Source organism: Erithacus rubecula, assembly GCF_903797595.1.
Source record: "Erithacus rubecula genome assembly, chromosome: 9".
NCBI lineage: Eukaryota > Metazoa > Chordata > Aves > Passeriformes > Muscicapidae > Erithacus > Erithacus rubecula.
In genome coordinates, this window is record NC_136660.1 from 7935919 (window position 1) to 7955341 (window position 19423).

General features: G+C 38.6%; 1 protein-coding gene across 1 annotated transcript in view; it reads right to left on the reverse strand.

Moving 5' to 3' along the window:
• The window catches only part of GRID1 (glutamate ionotropic receptor delta type subunit 1), a 476351-nt gene that overhangs the window by 35072 nt on the left and 421856 nt on the right, over positions 1-19423 (reverse strand). Inside the window, 5 exon segments of the mRNA XM_079312339.1 lie at positions 9305-9443; positions 11071-11359; positions 11361-11396; positions 13230-13427; positions 14743-14844. Of these exon segments, the coding sequence (XP_079168465.1) occupies positions 9305-9443; positions 11071-11359; positions 11361-11396; positions 13230-13427; positions 14743-14844 (764 nt within the window).

Consider the following 19423-nt stretch of genomic DNA (forward strand, 5'->3'; position numbering starts at 1 on the left):
TTAAAATAAAAACTGCAGCTGGTGTTTTACAGCACCTTGGTCCCAACAGCAGATTTTAGTCACTTCACCTAAATCAAACATATCATAAAATTGGCATGAAAATCATATTGTCTGAATCAAACACATCTGGCAACTGACACATGCTTTTACCTATAATGAAAATAACAAACTGCCTATTGTATATGCAGATGCACTTTAAATTGTTTGCTATGCTGATGTCTTCTACCGCTCACATTCAGAAGCTGAAAATCCTAATGAAGATTAATGATTAAGATCAAGAGGGAAGAAATTGCTTTCTTCCTTTTCCACTGCTGTTCTAAGTACTGATAACACAGCCGTGCTGTTCTGCACTCAGATGACAAAGAGCAGCTTTTTATTAAATAGAGTGGGCAACAGATAAACTTGGTTTCTAAAGCCTTTACTCAAGGTTAGTGGTACTTTCTACAGTGACTGTTAGGGTATCATTAAAGTCCATGAAACCCCAGTGTGGAGTAAGGTCCTACACAACTCTTTATTAAGTTTTGATTTATCAGGAGCCCTGCCTGTCAGTAGTCTCATTGCTGGGGTAGAGGGGCTGGATGAATACAGATCTGTCAAATGTGCATTGTGGTGCTGGAAAACAGCTTCACACCCTTCCCTTACCACAGGGAGCAAAGCAGAATTACTGTTGACAGAAAGAAGAGAAGAAAGCAGAGGGGCTCTGAAGAGGCACCTTGATTGCTGGAGCATGTGCTGCATACTCCTGGGAAATCAAAGTATAGGGCTCTTCATTAATTCTGAAAGCACATATAGCATTCATCACTTATTATTGATGTCTAAAGTGCATGCATTACACATGCATATTTTAAAGTCTGGAGGCCCACATGCCTACTTCTCAGAGGACCCAGACTGAGCACACAGAGTATGGTGCACTTCCCATCTCATCCTGATGTGCAGGAAGGTAACCAGGAAGAGAGACCTTACCCTTTGTCCTCTCTTACTCCTCAGCCTGAACACAAGTCTCTGAATACTGAACCTCATACTAGAAAGCACCCAAAAAGCACATCAAAAACAACTGGCTGCTTGTTATATTGAGATTAATTAGTTTATTTGGTAGCCTCATTATATACCTTGAAATATGAGTTTGGAAATTGCATTATTGCCATATGTAAGAAACACAGTATTTAACATCCACCCCTTTCTGACTGATGGTTTTCTATTCTTTTGTAGATAGACATGACTATCCATAAATCAATTAAATTAAATCAGTGGCACATTCTCTCAGGCTGGTTTTAATGGTTTAGAAGGCAAACAACTTCAATGCTTATGATTACGTTTCTTGTAATGCAACAAACTTTGTCAGCTGTACCAAAACAGCTTTTCTGAGGCAATGCCATTCTCTCCCTCATCTCCAGATGAGTCTGGAAACATTCCTGCAGTATATCATAAAGGGGGCACACGTGCAGAAGAAGAGAACATTGCTCAGTAAGGCAGATGAGCCCAGTAAATGGAAGGAACACATGCAGTCCTTCTCTTCAGCATCACAGTACTATTTAATAAAAATTTTCTTTCTCTCCAGAAAATATTTTGCTGTGTAGGAACCGAGAGGATAGCACTCATGGTAATAAACAGTAGTATCTTAGTTCTCAAGGAAAATAAGTTCCTTTCTTCCCTAAACATCCATAACCTGCATTGATTAAAAATGTTTGCAGGGCTTTTTTTTCGGTTTGGTTTCGGGGTTTGTTTTTTTTTACATCAACAGGAACAGTTTCCAAACCTCTTTATAAAGATACTCAATTTTAAAAGCCTTTCTTTAAATGGCAAGTTTACAGATTTCTACTTCATGCCACAAGATGGTTGATAAATATTTTAGAATGTATTGGAACAACTTTTTTTTCAGCAGATGAAATATCATCCTATATATCAGTTAAGGTGTTAAGAGTGTCTGGTGTGAGAATGAATGCTCTTCAGTCATGGAGACATTTATGTGGGGAGTGGCTATTTTAGATCTGATAGATTTAAATGGAAATGTCAAAGAGAAAAATATCCAGATTAAAATTGTTCACAAGATCTTGGAGTTTAATATCCTGAGGCAGAAGAAAAACCCAAACAAGATTAACAACAACATAATAGTACATTTCAAAAGACCAGTCTCAACAAACACTAGAACTGGAGAAGAAAGTCTCCTGGGGTGTTGCTTTAAAGGATAAAAGATAGAGAAGGGCTGGCAATTCCTGAAAGATACCATATCAAAGACACAGATGCAAACTATCTTAACATGAGGAACTATTAAAAGAAATTACAAGAAGCTGCAAGAGCTTCTGCAAGAGCACTTTGAGGACCTAGAAAACCAAAATCCTTCTCTTTAAATTTTGAAGAGTAGTGCAGCTATTGGACTAGCTAACCGTGCATACTATAAATGTCTGGGAATTGTGCAAATGTACGAGGTAAAAAGAATCAAGAAGCAAACAAAAATCCTCCTCACAACACCAATAAACTTAGTTTGCATGATTTGTCACTGCAAAAAGTCATTTGTGTCATCCCATGATTGAGTGTCCAGGGCAGAAGATGGGAAAATTACCTTTGCTGTTAGGTGGGTGAGAAAACCTAATGCTGAACAATCATGGCACAGAAATGACAGAACCACTGCTCATGTGGGAATGTTGGTGAGAAAATGCACGAGGTGAAGAGAGTTTTCTTACATGAACAAATGAAGCAGCTCCTAAAGTATTTAAAGAGATTAGCAGAGTTGGAGGTCTATGTATGCCCTGTCTGAAGTGACAGTAAATAAAAAAACAGGTACAACTTCTTATAAGTGAGAACAGTGACTTTGAACTTCATCTCATGGTTTTGCAGGAATGAACTTACTGTGATTGAGTGTTTGCTAACTATTGGCAGTTTTGTGAATACAATTTACTTATTCTGGCTTCAGGAATGCTCTCAGAGAGACCCTCTGGCAATTTGGAAACCTATGCCATAATATTCACTATACTACCCTGTAACAGAACCTGCATGACTTTTACAATAGGGCCACTGTTACACTAATGGCTCTGACCAGTACAGATAAATGGTACAAAATACATGTTATTTTACAGGGGGTTTGGTTTGGTTTGGTTTGCAGGCAGCTGCTTTACTTCACAATGTCATTAAGATATATGCCTGAAAATGTGGGAAAAAAACCCCCAGTGGCCAACCTCTTTAATGGTTCAGACACAGAATTATTTCCAAAAAAGAATTCTCTATGGATTTTTATTTCTTCCTCCTGTTTTTTTTTGTTTTTAGAAATGATAGATTGAGCCGTTAGGAGATGTCTGAAGCTTTAAGGCCACTTCTGTTTGATTTGCTATAGTAATAGTTATTTTGCTTTTTTAATATCCTGCTATATTAGATAGTATTATCACTTCATAGAAGACATTAAATCAACTTCTTTAGAGAAAAAATACTAGAAATCTAAGTATCCTATTGAGCAAAAATCTTCTTTTACTTTGTTATGTACTGTTTATCCCTTAGGAGTCAAACAGAAAATCTAACCTGACAAAATAAGTCATAGGTGGTATCCATGTAATAAAAAGAAACCTCATCCTGCTACAAGGAAGGTGTAAGTCAGGGGCCAGTGGGATTTAATGCATGCAGAAAGCATACAGCTACTTTGTGGACAGCCAAGGAATACAACCTATATTAATATGAGACAACCTGACCCAAAAGGTGACTCTGTCTGTGCCAAGGAGAGTCTGCTTATCAAATATCACATTTAAACCAATCCTTGTACATTTGATGGGCTGTCCTGAGGGCTGCTACTCTTGCTAGATTTTTGTCCTTCCAAAGCAAAAGCAAAAAAAAAAAAAAAGATTTTATTATCTGCACAGATGGTAGATTTTGATAATGTTATATCCAAATCATTTTCTTCTCTAAACTGTGCATGCATCTGAATTTTAATGCCTCAACCCACCTCAGTCACAGAACTTCTCAGTAACCAGAACAAAGGAAGAGATGCTATGATACAGGTCTCTCAAAAGTCAAGCTGGAGAGGTGTGGAATCACAAATCTCTTGATTTGCCACTCCAATCTACGCCACATTTTTTAATGGCAACTGGAGAGATGGAATGCAAGCTCGATTTTCAACTGTGCATTCTCATTTTTCTCAGAAAAATGTCCCTGGGAAATATTTGCACTTAGATGCTTGCCTGCTTGTTCAATCAGAGGAGTAATTAGGATCCATTTTAAACAGTGCTTGAACAGCATATGCCAACATTCAGAAAGCTTTTCAAAAGGCTCCAGACTCTGTGGCTCTCCTGGCAGCACCCACTGGGCAGCACCATCAATAGGAGTGAAATGAAAAGACAAACAATGGGGAGCTGGAGCACTGGCAGCAGCCCAGTGCCTTGTCCTGAACAGAGCCTGAAGGCAAATGCTGGCAAGCTCTGCCCCTGAGCACTGAGCACTTCCCAGGAAACTTCAGCCCATGCTCCAGAGAGGGAATGTTCTGGAAAGGAAATAAAATTTTGAGTTGTTACATCTTTCTTGCACTCTTTTTTTAGCCTTTGTGTTTATGGAGGGACTTAATCTTGTTATTTAATGATTGAAGCTTTTGCTCACAGGCCTTTAATAATAATCACACTAATTTTTATTTATCATGTTCATTCATACATGCCTCCTGCCAACATGCCAGAGGTGCTGCAGAGACACTGCAAAACATAATACAAATTAAACATAACGAAAGAAAATCCAATGAAATATTTAAAAAGACACATCTGATATTAACAAGAGAAAGGCTGTTTTCAAACATGAGGAATTTCAAGACAAAATTGCTGTGAATACAGAGGGATTCCAGTGAGGTTCTTGCCACCAACCCTATCAAATCCACTTAACTACAGCAGATGAAATGTTTGTTCATTTCCCTCTGGCTGGCATCTTCCAAGTACTTTTTCATTTTATTTTAAAATATTTTGAGATTGCTTCTCTTTTGTATACAACCCAGAAAATCTATCTTTTTTTGATACCTGCAGTGCTACTATAATATGGTCATTTATGGCATGATCTTTAAAGCAGCTAAACTGACAATATGCCATATAAGAAAATATTTTTACTGTGTTATACAGAAAGAGAATGAAGACAGACAGGAGGCTAAGCTTGCCAAGATCAAACAAAAGCTTGTGGTAGAAAAAGAATTTGCACCCAAGTGCCAGCCTATCACCCCAACTAAGCTGCTCTGCATCTCCAGCTGTCACCAAAACACAAGAAACTGGGGGCTTAAAATACAAATAAGGAAATCTGAAATCATGAAACGACAGCTGATACATCATGCATTAAAGCAGATATATCATGCATTTGTATGCAGTCCATGAATGTATGTAATACAGATGCCTTTCAAGGCATCATAGCATGTACAAATGTTAAGGATCAATTTGATAAAATCTAAAATTTAAACTCTTTTGAATTTGCAAATTGAATACCTTTTTATGTCCTATATTTCTTGCATGATTCTTAACCTCTTGTCAGACGAGCTCTCCTAAACCTGAGTTTCAGAATATCTGTGCAACTATTGAACTGCATGTAGTCTGCTTGTTAACAAGAAATGAAGCTGGAATGTAAGCCACTGCTAATTAAACTCATAATTACAAATGGAAGGTTAGACAGCAGATCCAAGAGCCGTTTGAAAATGCAGTAAGACAAAAGAAGGAACAAGCTCACATCTAATAATTCTGCCTTACTTGGCAGACTGACCCATTAGGAGACTCCTCAGCTGCACACAGCACCAAAGGCATATATTACAATAGTAGATGAAAATCATTTGGGCTTAAATGAGTTTGTTGAAGATTAGCATAGGCTCTAAACACTACCTAGATTTCTTATTTAAAAAAAAAAAATATATATTGAGAATTGATTACTTACAAAGTTAGAACATGGATCACAGGTTCCTAACCTGAGCTCCAAAGTAGTTGCCACCAGTAGTTGCCTTCCCTTTTTCATACTGAATAATGCCCATAAAGGGCCAGGAAATGTTGAATTTGTCACTGCCCTGCCTGTGGCCTCCACAAACACAGAACTACTGAGATAACCATGACATTGCCTTTGTTCCCTGGCTGGGAAGTGGGGCACAGAGAAGATGAGAAGTGCAGGAGGTAATTTGGACAAAGGGATTTAGAAGCAGCATTAAAAGATCAGTGGGGAGCAGAGAATCAGCCACTAGCAACTGAAACACTAAGGGCAGCCAAGGAAGGCACACCATATTTCCTGTCAGCTTTGATTTCCTGAGGGGATAGAGGTTTCCATGTGAGTCTCAAACCCCAGGTTTGGACCCATCTCACCACCATGTGACACCAGGATGAATGATGGACACGCAGGACACATGAGGAGCAAGGAAGCATGAGCTGTCATGCCAGACCAGAAATCCAGTGCCTCTTCTTGTTGGCACACTTGAGATGAAGCCCTTGATGTTTTGGGAAAATCCAAGGATAATAACAGTTTTTCTTTCCAAGTTAAGCATGTTTCTTACTTGGGATCTAGGCGCCTGGACAAAAAAATTCTGTTTGGGATTTACAATGTATCTCTCAGGAAAGAAATACAGGTGTCAGATCAGAGCTGCTTTCTGCCATTCCTCCTACTCTGGGTATTCCACCTTTCTGTGAGCCACAGGAAGCCTCTGAAATTCCCAGCAGGGTGGAATAGCCTTGTGAGACTTGCCGATGGCAGATTTAAAAAGCTAAAAAAAACATTCCCTTATCAGCAGGCTTTCATCTGACACGATAATTCCAAAAATCTGCCTTCCAACAGTTCAACTTCAGTGAATGTCTCACCAAGCCCCTTCTAATAAACATCGTTTATGATTTCTATGACACACTTGTTTTGCAGTGAAATTGTGGAGGCAGTGATCACTGGGTTGATTGACACCTAGTTATTCAATCAAAAATACTTCTATTTCACTAGTCACAGACCACACATGCCAAATTTTATACTGAAACAACTTCTATTAGGCATTTTGGAGAGGGTTTGGAAAGAAAATCAGTCTTGTAATGAAAATCTTAACTATGCTGCAGCTACTGCAGCACATAATACTTATTTCTCTCCTGCTGGCAATTTGGAGGCAGCAGCACTGAACACCAGAGGACTTCTCAATGGAGGGAGAGATAACAGCAGACATTTACTGAAAGGATGGGGGTTGTTTTCTCTTAACAATGGAAGTGTACTAAGATGGATCTGGTAGTTCTCAGCTGGTGAGCAAATATTCAGCTCTAGTTCATTGTGGCTCTTTGGGTGGGAAAAATAGATTTCACACAAGTATTCCTTTCTGGGTTCATGAAAGACAGAATGCAGGCAAGCTGAGTGGCAGAGTTAGACAAAAACAGCTACTGCACATCATATTATATGAAGCCAGTTAGAACAGGGAGCAGAGGCACAAGGCCACGATTAATTCATGAAAGGCAGTAATTTACTTTCTCAGGAAAACAATACTTGTTCTAAATCTGACAAATCATTTTATAAGCTGTTTTGCCTAAAAACCGGGGACATGAAAATCATAGCTCAGAGATGGATAAAGGTTCAACAAGAGCTTCTAGAGAAACTATTTCTTTACCCCACCTCCTCTCTCCAAAGCACGTCAGGAGTGATTTGGGAGCCTAAGCCACAGCATCCAGGACCAACTTTGACATCTCAGGCAATATGAACAATCCACATTGTGGCTGACAACACCCACTAGAACCACTAGCCACTTACAGCCAAGTAAGGCAGTTTCATATAGACACTGAAACTTCTAGCCACTTAAATTTCTTTTGGCATTTATATTCTGACACCAGAATTACTCTCCTGATATTTTCTTACTTCTATATCCTCATCTTTTATAAGGGGATGTGATAAAGGAACCTGGGAAGTGGCTGCTACCATTAGGTATAGAGAGGCACCTAATTACTATTCTCCTGCTGCCACCTCTAGCAGCAGAAAGGTGCCTGAGTTCTGTATTGTGAAAAAATTCCGAGCAGTTCCTTTACTTAAATAACTTCTCTCCTCCTCAAGATTCTTAACAATGTTCTTTCATTTTAATAAGAAGGGGATTTAAAATCCCTTGTAAATGTTGTAACAGCTCAGACTCAAAGGCCTTCTCTAAAAATCCATAGTTCTGCTCTTAAGCCACTTTTTTGGAGATTACTCATGCAATTACACTCCAACTTTTGTCCTCCTCTGAACTTTGCTGAGTTTTGGAAAGAGCTGATTAGACCAAACAGAAAATTTCTTCTGCAGTGAAAGAAATAGAACCTTCAGAAATTTTTAAGAATATCATTAGTCAAGCTTTCTGGATAGCTATTTGTGTCTTGCTTTTCAAGAGCAATTTATTCACTGAGCTTAACCTTATTCCCAATACATCCTGGCATCACACACAGATAGTTTTATTCTACATAGTTTCTCATGTTGTTTCCAGAAATTACTTGGAGTACTTATTTCTGTTACTGTTAAGACAAAAACAGAAAGAGAATTTAAAACCAAAGCCTATTACGGTTTTGGCCTGGTTTGATGATGATGATGATGATGATGATGACGATGATATATCCACACAAAGCATTACATTATCTGCAAGTACACATTGGCAAGCTAAAAATTGGAAATTGTGTTGAACTCATGTTTAGAAGAAATGGATTTACGTCCTTCTGTGCAGAAACCACTGAGACAGCAGAAGCCGTTTTTTACATGCCAGCCTCACCTCAGCGACAATTCTTCTGTTTCAGGAAGTGAACACAAACATTCAGTGCCAGTCTACCCAATGCCATCCTAAATGAGAGCAGCAGCTTAACTGTTCACCCTCTAACACCCGAAATCCTTGGCTCAGCACTTTCTAGAAGAAGAACCTGTGCTGCACTGCTACTGCTCCACTCCATAACTACCACATCAAACATGAGATATCAGGCTCTGACAAGGCTCTAACCTTGAAATTTCAATGGCCCTCTCAGCAGTCCACACCAGTGTGAAGGTGGAAATTTTGTCCACATATTGTAAGAAAAAAAAAACCCAAAACCTTTAGCCTTTAAATTTGCAGAAAAAAAACCCCAAGTTATATACACATGCACAAACTGCAACCAAATAACCAGAAGGACATGAAAGACCTCTCTTCTGGAAAAAAAAAAGAATTAAAGTGCCATTGTCCCCTCCATCATAACTGCTTGAGATCTATTACACTGAAGGTGAAGAGGAGGAGAGGAGAGAAAAACAGCCACTGCAAATAAGCAGAGTATTTTATTAGAGAGTTATCTCTTTCTTGCAAGAATGAGTGCTCAAATGGATAATACCTTCCTGTGAAATCTAGGTTTCCAGCTTCGTGTTAAGAAGAGGCTCTTACCTTATGGGATTATCCATCCTTGATACTGTGAGAAATGCTGCTAAATTCGCTGTGTAGGAGGAACACACAATAAGGGTGAAGAGCCACCAGCTTCCCATCACAATGCGCATGGCCACGGAATTGACAGTGGATTCACCCCCTGCAAACAAACAGAGAAATGGAGGGTCTCTCAGCAGCTTCCATTTCATCACCCTCTGTGTGCCCTGGTATGTTAAACTTTGTTGGAGTTCCTCTCTGCTTCCCCTCCAGTCTGCCCTTTCACTGTGGGAAAAGCATTGCCTCTGTTAAGGCTGATAATTCACAAGTATTTTCTCCAGTCAACCTCTTGCCCTAGACAGTGCTCTAGAAAAACATCTTTCAAAATATTTCCCTTGAGAATTATTGAGGATCAAGTCTAAAGAACATGAAAAATGTTCCAAATAAAGTTGAATGGCGAAGTACAACTAATATGCAGGAATTAAATCATTACAGTGTTCAGAATATAATAATATTCTGTTTTCAATTACCCTTTCAGCATTGGGAAAAAAGCCCCACAGAACTGCCTAATGGTTTGTGTGCTGTATTTAAATCTGCAAAGACTGAAGCATTAGTGTCATTACTTGTTACCCTTTACAAGATTTCAAACCATGTGAAGATTTCTTTCCAGCACTCTTCAAGCACAGTTATGCTTGAGCATCATTGGAGACTAAACCTTACCATAGAGCTGGTTCCACTTACTTCAGCATATGTTTGTGCTGATTATACTTTACTGCACTTAAACCCATCAAGGCTGTCACCTTAATGAGATGAGGGACCAAGTTTCATGGCCATAGGATGGATTTTCTAGCTGAAGGTTTAGAAGCTTGCAATCACAATGAAAAAATGTAGAAAGAAGTTAACAACTTCACCCGTATGTCAGCATTCAATAAAACCTGCCTTCCAAGAATACAACTAACATTATAGATACAGCACAAAAACCGTGTGAGCAGATTTTGTAAACAATTAGTTACAAAAATAACTTTGGCAGCTGTTCCACTGAACTCAGTAGGATTAGTCCTGTGCCTAGAAATTCCTGAGTGTAAAGTTAGTTACATACTTGGTTCAAACAACCAAGAGATGAACCATCTCACATGAGCTCAAAAACATATATGTTTCTATTTCTATCTCTATATTAAACAATTAAAAAGGTGCTCGTTTCAGAGCTGGAGAAGTGTTGCAATTCTGCTCCAAGCAGCTCTATAGCATAAAAATTTTCCCAAAGAGGACAAGCCTGATAATGCTTTTTCTGGACTTAGCAAGAGACAGAAGAGACATAAAAAAAGACATAAAGCCCCAACCTTGCCTACCTTTCCCACTTTTGCTCAGCTTGGCTAATAAAACATAACACTTCCTGACGGCTGTGGCAATGAAGAGATGGGATCTTCATGCAGCCGTTTATTGATACAAAAAGTTTATATACTGTTTAAACTATTGCTGAAAATAGCACACCAATCATATTGGCGTTACCAAACTATATTGCTCACTCGTAACTAAATAACATTGCTCAGTCTATGCCTCGTTTAAGATCACCAGGTACATGTATTTCACATAAACCCCCCGTACCAAGCACTTTGCTATCTCTTCCATTCCTTCTTCACAATCCCGCTTACTCTTGCCCAGTTGTGGCCCGCTATGGCTAACACATGTCGGCTGTGACAAGCTGAGCAGCCCTGCTCTCCAGCTGCATTCCCAGTTTCCCTACAGGCATCTCTCCCACGCTAGCCGCCTTGGGCAGGGCAGGTGAGTACCTTGCTGGACGAAGGCTCCGTACACCACCCAGATGGCGCTGTGCAGCGTGGAGGAGACGGAGGCGCCAGGCTGCGCCGCGCCCTGCGCCCGCACCGCCTGCATGCGGCTCAGCACGAAGATCAGCACGCCCACGATGGGGATGGCGGCGGCGATGCACGCCCACACCGCCACGTCGAACGGAGCGAACAGAGAGAAGATGTTGATCTTCTCCTCGGGCTTCTTGATCAAGATCCCCACGGAATAGTCCATGTAGCGCTTGCTGAAGTCCACCACGCTCTCCCGCTCGGGGGGTGATCGTGATGGCTGAGATGGCCAGGTCCGCTCTCTGCAAGACAAACGCCGCGCATCGCACCGCACCGCTCCCTGCCACCGGCCAGAGTGAGCCTTAAGGAGAAGCTTTCCAAGAACCAAGGGACTCCGTGCCTTTCCTTCTATAACTTAGATATTTATAGCATTTATATAAACTCTCTAAAAATAAAATCAGAATCACTTTCACCTTTTAAACATTAGCTAATTGCACCGGTCTAAAGAAGAGTAATGAAAAATAATCTGTCAAGGTACTCTTGAACAGAGAGCACAACCCTGAGTTCCCTCTGGAAGAAGGGTGGCTTATCTAACCTTTATCCCTCACTTGTTCTCCAATGGAGGCCTAAACTCCAAACCATATTAACCCAGCGCACTGTAAGCAATAAAAAGAGAAACACCATTTATTTAGCTTGTGCATTTGATAGCAGGGTGGGAGAGCTAATGTTTGTTTTTCTCCCTGCAGAATTGCCAACTTTCCATATTCATGAAGAGATTTCATAGGACAACTGGGGAGAAGATTTTGTTTGTTTTTTAAAATGAATAAATTGATGGAAAAAGCTTGTAACAGGAAGAATGCACAAAGGCAACTTTGTTGCTGAAACTGCTTTGACTTCAATATTTAAAACAAGTGGGTTTTGCATGCAGATAATCCTTAAAGAGTATGCACACTTGATGAAGTGTAAGATAGGAGTTAATAAATAAGATTCCCAAAGCTTTTGAAGAGCTTCAATTAGATTTTCAATATTTTCTGTCTTAATAAAAAAGAGTTCTCTTCAAAAAACAGAATATACATTTGGTTTCCTATCTCTAATTGTGTTGGGAATGTAAAGCAAATATTTGATGAGGGAGGTTTGCTTTGAAACCCTTTGGAGTCTGTGAAACAAATGGTAGCAGAAATATAATTTAAAAAATACCATAATAGGTATTTTATTGCTTCAAAGAAAGCAATTTCCAAAGAAATTTAACAGGAGTTCTTGCCATATCCCTGAAATTCAAACAGTTTATGTCAATGCAAAATAAATTAAAAATTCTTTATGCTCCCTAGCATCTACCAAAAACATCCCATTATCACACATGTTTGCTATTGCTTTAATTGCTTCTATTTCTTCCTAAACATCTCCTTACAAATACTAGCCAACTATTTACAAGATAATAAGAAAGGTTTCACTTTCAGTAATAACCTCCACTGCAGAAGAGCAAACTTTTCTATAAAAAGCAGCAACATGGAATATAAATTCCTTTGATTCTTCTTCTTGATTAACACTTGTCCCATGTCAGGTTATACAAAATATACTCATTTCATTCTCTGGGAGATTCTAACCTACAAACTCCATAACTACAACAATTAATTGGCTCCTGGATTTACAATACTGGAATTAAGACATTTGGTCTTCTCAGTTTCAAATGAATGAATAATCATGAGATCAGTTTAAATTCTGATCCCGTATTACCGGGGCTACTTATCCTGTTTGGGACAGAAATAAAGTCCCATCTACAGACAACCTTCAAAGATAAAATGACAAAGAATAAAACACTAGTAGTTAATATTTTATGGGAAACACCTTATTTTTTCCCTATTTTCTGTAGTCATTCCCTCACACCCACAAACATGACCTTTATTCTTATAGCAATGTAAACACATAGATTTACACCGATATAATTTATGTTGAGAGCAGCTGGAAGTGAATAAAACAAGAGACTCTCTAGTTCTTATCCTGTATAGAGAGTCTTAAATTGCAGTTTATATCACACTCAAACCATCCATAGCTCAGAGGCATTCTGCACTGGTGCCTTCATCCTACCTAATTCATTCTCCTGTAATTTTTTAAAATGCAGGTTCTTCCCTGTGTACCTTGTTAATGAGTTCTCCAATCATGCCATTCCAGGAGCTGTTTTGGAGCTGGTGTCCATACTTGCCATCAGGAGCTTGATATATCTCATACTTGAAGCCCAGATTCTTGGCCAGTGCATCCAGGACATCAATGGAAAATCCTTTATATCGTTTTGGCTGCCCAAGGATGTTCTCAGCCACCATCACAAAAGGCTCTTCCTAGAAAACAAAACAGTTTCTTAACTGACACCTGAAATGAGACTTTTAGTTTGCTTCTCTGAGCAAAAGGGTGTTTTCTGAGTTAATTCTGGACAATTTGGCACAGATTTTGAGACACCTGTAACCTTCTGAGGCAAAAATTGTAGGTCACATGGGATACTGTGAAGTTTCCCAACTAGACACCACTACCTCAGCATTATACTATCCATAGTCTTGTTTTTTTCCATAGTTCTTCAAAAGAATTAGAAACTCCAGAAGAAATTCAACCCCAGATTTAGAAAGCCATCTTTTATATACAAGGCCTCATCTTTTATCCGGGACACACACTAAAACACGAGCTAAAAACACTACAATTTTGTGAGCATTTAAAATTTTGAAAATTTGAAGAATTGCTGGTTTCTGGAGTATTTTAATTTAAGAAGTCTATTTTGGGACCAAGGAAATGCAGCATTTTATGGTTTCCAGTTGGGGATGGGTGTCCTGCTCTCCTGCAGGGGAATCTCAGGGATGTTGGTGGCATGGCCACTGCAGCTGGCTGCCTTTGTAGCCTGGTACTGTCACAAAAGGGATCTCCTCACCTCTCACACCAGCTCCAGCATAAATTGAGGAAAGAAAATTGAGGGCCAGAGGGAAGGCCTCCATGTATATATGTACTTTTAGGTACTGCCTATTTGTACAATGATTCCAAAAACAAAAACCCCTCATCATATTCTGCAATCTGCAGACTACAGTATCTTAGCCAGGAATGAATGCAAGCCCTAATTTGCCCCTAATGTAGCACTTGGCTGACAGGAGCTCTTTACCACTCCAGACAGTAGTCCCAAAAGTGTAATGATTTTTTTGGAAAGATGACACCTTTCTAAAAGATATAGTTTATCTCAATGGGAATTTATAAGCTTGATACAGGAAACACTTGATTAAATTTTACAGCCTGCAGTGTACAAGAGCCAAGATTAGATTATCATAATTGGCCCATCTGATCTTAAAATCCATGAAATGCTGAAAACTGCCTATCCAAGCTGGAGGATGGTATCCGGAATGCACCCCTGTACACTCAGGCCCTGTGCTGCTTCTATGCCTGGTAGGAATTACAAAGCAGAAAAACAGCATCAGCAAACAAACGAATGCCCTGTATCACTGACATAAAATAATAAAAGGCCATCATCTCTCTTCCTTGCTTATATAACTGATCATCCAAAAATACTGAACTGAGAATGATAGGGGAAAACAATGCAGGAAGCGCCCAAAATGCTCCATTAGATGCTTTCAGTTTTTCAATTTCAATGCTGCATCCTGAGCTCAGGAAGGCCCATACCAAGACAGTCACCACTTTGAGGGTCACTCCCTGCAGGTCGTTGCCCAGGCGCCGCTCCTGCAGGCTCCCGTTCAGCCCCTTCTCCGAGTCCCACGTCGCCAGCTGCAACACAGAGCACCACAGGCTGAAGCACTGCCAGGCCATCCTGCAGCCTTCCCAAAGGGTCAACAGCAGCTTGACCAAACCCACAACTGGTGGAGAGAGGCTGGGAGCTGTGTGGCTTTTTTTAATGTAGAATCAGAATTAGGGTGATTCAGAGGACAGACATAAACAAGTACCTTGCCCGAATGTATGTTCACTGATGTGTGCAATATAAATGCTCTGTTCTCTGTAGAATTTTTATATAATTTTACTTAGTTCACACTGGCATTCCATTTTATCTATGTAAGTTTATATTGCCTGAGAGTCCCCACAATTACCTGTGGTTGCACTATCCCAGATTTCCTTCTCTGCTCAGACCCTATCTACAAATACCCTATGTTTATCAAAGACTGACCTCTTTTCCCACAGTGTTTTAACTCACCTACAGTCATAACTTCTTGACACAGGTTCTACAGTGTCAAATGCTCTCAACTTGCATTTTATTCGACTCCTATCTTAAGGCCTGTTTTCTCTGTTCTTGCCCTACTTCTACCTGATCTCTAAAACAATTACTGCCTCTTGAGCTCCCAGGCTCCTGATGAACAGTATCTCATATCTACCAGATGTAGCACCTGCATGTTTTCAGGATATCTCCCTGGAACATTACATCTAAATATTTTATTTTTCAATTAAATGTACCATTTTAAAAAAATCATTTTAATGCATTTTCTGAAGAGAATTACAGTCTAATTCAATAGAACAGGTTCAATAGAAAAGTCAATCTTAAGTGACCTTTGGATTATTCAAACTAAATATGCTCCTGAGCAGCAGTCAGACACTCCTTCTGCCTTCAAACAGAATCCACAGTGTCATTTTGTTAAGAATAGACATAAATAGTATCGAATAGAAACAGTTTTCTTCTTTTTTTCTTCAGCTGTATGCTTAAACACCAATACTATGCTCACATATTTGGAAGCAGTGTTGTTAGCTGAAGGCATGCCCTGTAGAAATTAAACACAGTCCAAGATCTGTGAAATATGGATTCCTCCTGCCAGAAGCTAATTTTCATGTAACAAGTCAAAATCTTCTTGGAAAGAACTTATTTCACTGAAAATGCCTATGGCTAGATGTCTTACATGATTTATTTCTACGACTTCAGTTTTATCCTAAAGCCTCACAAATAAAATGTGATGGAAGAGATCTGTATAGTTTTATTTCTGTTTTGTTGCATTCAACTGATAAACAGGGAACTAGAAAAGAACGAGACATTCCGTGAATATTCAGCAACTATCACAACTGATGAAAATTATTCCACAGTCACTAAACCTTGAAAGCTGAGACACAGGAGAGCAAAGACTTAAGGTACACCTCCCTTTATCCAGCTGACCTGGAGGATGGAGGAGGAGAATGTATGAATAATTTCCAGCTTTCTAATGACACTCCTGAAGGCTAAAATATCTCAGATTGAACACTCTCCTCCTGTGATGGCAGTTTGGAGTGACAGAGGAGTGTCTGCACATCAAGTGTCTGCAGCAACACAGGCAGATAAATACCTGTAGCCATGGTATCTTTTGAATTTGAATTTAGATGCTTGCACTAAAACATTTCCTGATGTTTCTCAACTCTTGTTACTGCCAAACCAAGTGGACATCTCTTTCCTTTGACATAAATCAACATGGTTCAACAGACTTCAAAGATCAATATAGGTGTGTATGACATCTATTGTGTCTCAAACATGTAAAGAAAGCTTACTGTTTAAACCTTCTCTTGTCCTAGGCTTATGATGAAGATTTTTGCCAAAATGGCTTGCAAAATCTACAGGTGATGATTAAATAGTCACAAAAATGGGAAATGTAACACATTCAAACAAGTAAACAAGTTATTACTTCATCATTGGTGCACTGACACATCAATTTTTTCTCCTACACATGCACCTTTCAAAATCTGATTTCATATAAGGGCTTTCTTGAGTACTTTAAATTTCATATTCTGCACTATTTAAAGTTACAAAAATTACCAGAGACAAGACAGCGTAAATCCATGAATTTATCCTTTTTTTTTTTCAAAAGAAGAAGACAAACATTCTTCTTCTGTGCAGCAGGGGTAAGTGCAAAAACAAGGAGTATATTTTGCTTCAGAACATTACTCCAGAGTAAAAACTTTTCAGCCTCTTAAAAGCAAACTATAGAGATAAAAATCGTAAATGGAACATAAGGAAAACCTGTGCATCCTTGTGCTTTGGAATACTTCATTTGTTAAGAACTGTGCCAATTTTATCTTCCACTTCTTGCAGACAGACTTTTGTTTATAGAAATGATACATTTACAGATATGCATATCAATTTCTGACAGCTGACCTGTCAAGATCAGTGCCTCAGAAACTAATTTCCAGCCCAGTTACATACCATGAGTACTTTTGTTAAGGCCATTAGTTTCATTCTTTGTAGAAATATTTACAAATTTCCTATCACAAGTCTGGAGCCAAAGGTTAAATCACAGCCATCAGCTGATAGGAGATAAAGGGCTTTTAGATCTGATTACAAGAAACAAGTGCTTGCAGAATCAGCACTTGCAGGATGTGTTTAAAAAAAAAAATAAAAAAAAAATCAATGGTCTCTAGAACATGTGTTTAATGGCAGTCTGGGTGGGACTTTTTGATTCTCAAGTTACCTGGTTATGTGAGTTCAAGTTTTGGAATCGGATACTTTATGAGAGATTTTCAACTAAAAGCTTCCTAGCTTCTCTTCCTGAAACAGCCTTTTTGCTGGGAATCCTCCAGTTCTAGCCATACAGCAGAAGCTAAACTATCCAGTAAAGACTATTCAGAGGAAACAAATGTGGAATTCAGACAAAATGGTAATTTTGGAAAATTCTGACTCAAAACATGCTTCCAATTTTAGTCAATATTTACTGCATTTTCAACTAGAACTGCAAGGAAAGGCTTGGAGAGAGAAAATGACAATTTTAACATTGTTTTCACCCTCCACAAGCAAGGCAGAATGAAACAAAGACACTTATTCAAAACACAAGCAAAACAAATGTCTGTTACAGGCCCAACCAAATGGAGATGTAGATTATCCCAAACTACTAGTAGATTCAGTTGAAAACAGACATTAGCAAATAAAGTGTTCAATGTTTCTATCACAGTACTGACTGTGATTATCAACACTACTTCAGTTTATGATGCAGTAATTACTGTACAAATAATGCATGTCACTGCTATCTAACACAATTTTAAGTATGACACCACCCTAAATGTGATAAACTTTTTAAGAAAAACATGATTCACATAAGAAATAAAATAGATAATTCTCAGCAGATGCATATTAATGTTTGAAATGGTTACAATCTATCTAGAGTATATATCTTCTATTTTACCAAAACCTAAAAACTTTGACTGGGTGACTTTGTTGGAGCTAAGGTTACCCTATCCAAAGAAAGTAAACTTGGGAAACATTTACTTGAAATCTGAAAAAGATCTAAGAGACAGGAAAGTGAAAAGAGTGCAAGGCAGTCAGTTCTCACACCATGAGACAGAGACACTCATATCAACCAGAGCACATTTTCTGTGAATACAAAAGTTGTTCTGTCCATGGAGTTAAATAAATTAATCTATGCCACTCACAGTCAAAAAATGCTTTCAGATTAAAGTTAGACTCAAACAGATTTAACTTCAATGAGAACTTGTTTCTTAACCTTGAAGCCAATAGAGTTTATGTCAAGTATGATGGCCTTGTACCATGTATGTGTAATTTTTCACATTGGTGTTTCATTCCCTTTGTAAGCCTTGCAATACAGCTAAAAGCAGATTTTAAGTGAACTAGACAATCAAAAAACATAAACAAGAGAAGTAATGTTTACAGGAGACAAATATGAAATAAGGGAGTAGGCCATTAAATAAACTGAGTATATTAGACACTTTTCTGTTACAGTTCTAAGGAATAAAAGGAATTTCATTTAAATCCTAAAACAAATTTAAGTCCACTGAAAATATTTAAGTCCACAATTCCTCTTCAAATTAAGTATAACAGTAATCTACAGAATTTTCTGTCATTCAAAACAAGGTAGTAGTAGGACTCACAGTTTGAATTAGTTATAGCAGTAGTAGTAGTTAAAACTTTCGTATTCATGTAACCCACAATAATATGAAACAGCATTCAGAAAATGAAAAGGTATCAAATCTTTTACTTCCAAGCAAATCCAAACACTTATACAATTTATTTCCATCGGAGCTACATAATTATTATGAATATTCTAGCATTTCTACTCTAAAACAAGCTTATAGTCAATACAGTGATAAGATACTGTGTAAGATCACCAGATGAACTAATTTAAGATACATTCTGTCATCCAGCATAACTCAACCCTGTTTGCAGAGAAATAACAACAAGTCATCCACATCAGGACATTCTGGTCTGGTATTATACATTTATTTGTATTAAAAAACATATCTTGCTTCCAAACATTTGCTGTGTGGCTGGAGTACCTGTGCACCCACAGCCACAGAGAGCTCCAGGACACATTTAAACTATGAAGCAGATGATTGAGAACCAAGTCCCAAACAGTACATAAACTCTCAGTATTTGGGTGAAAATGTTATG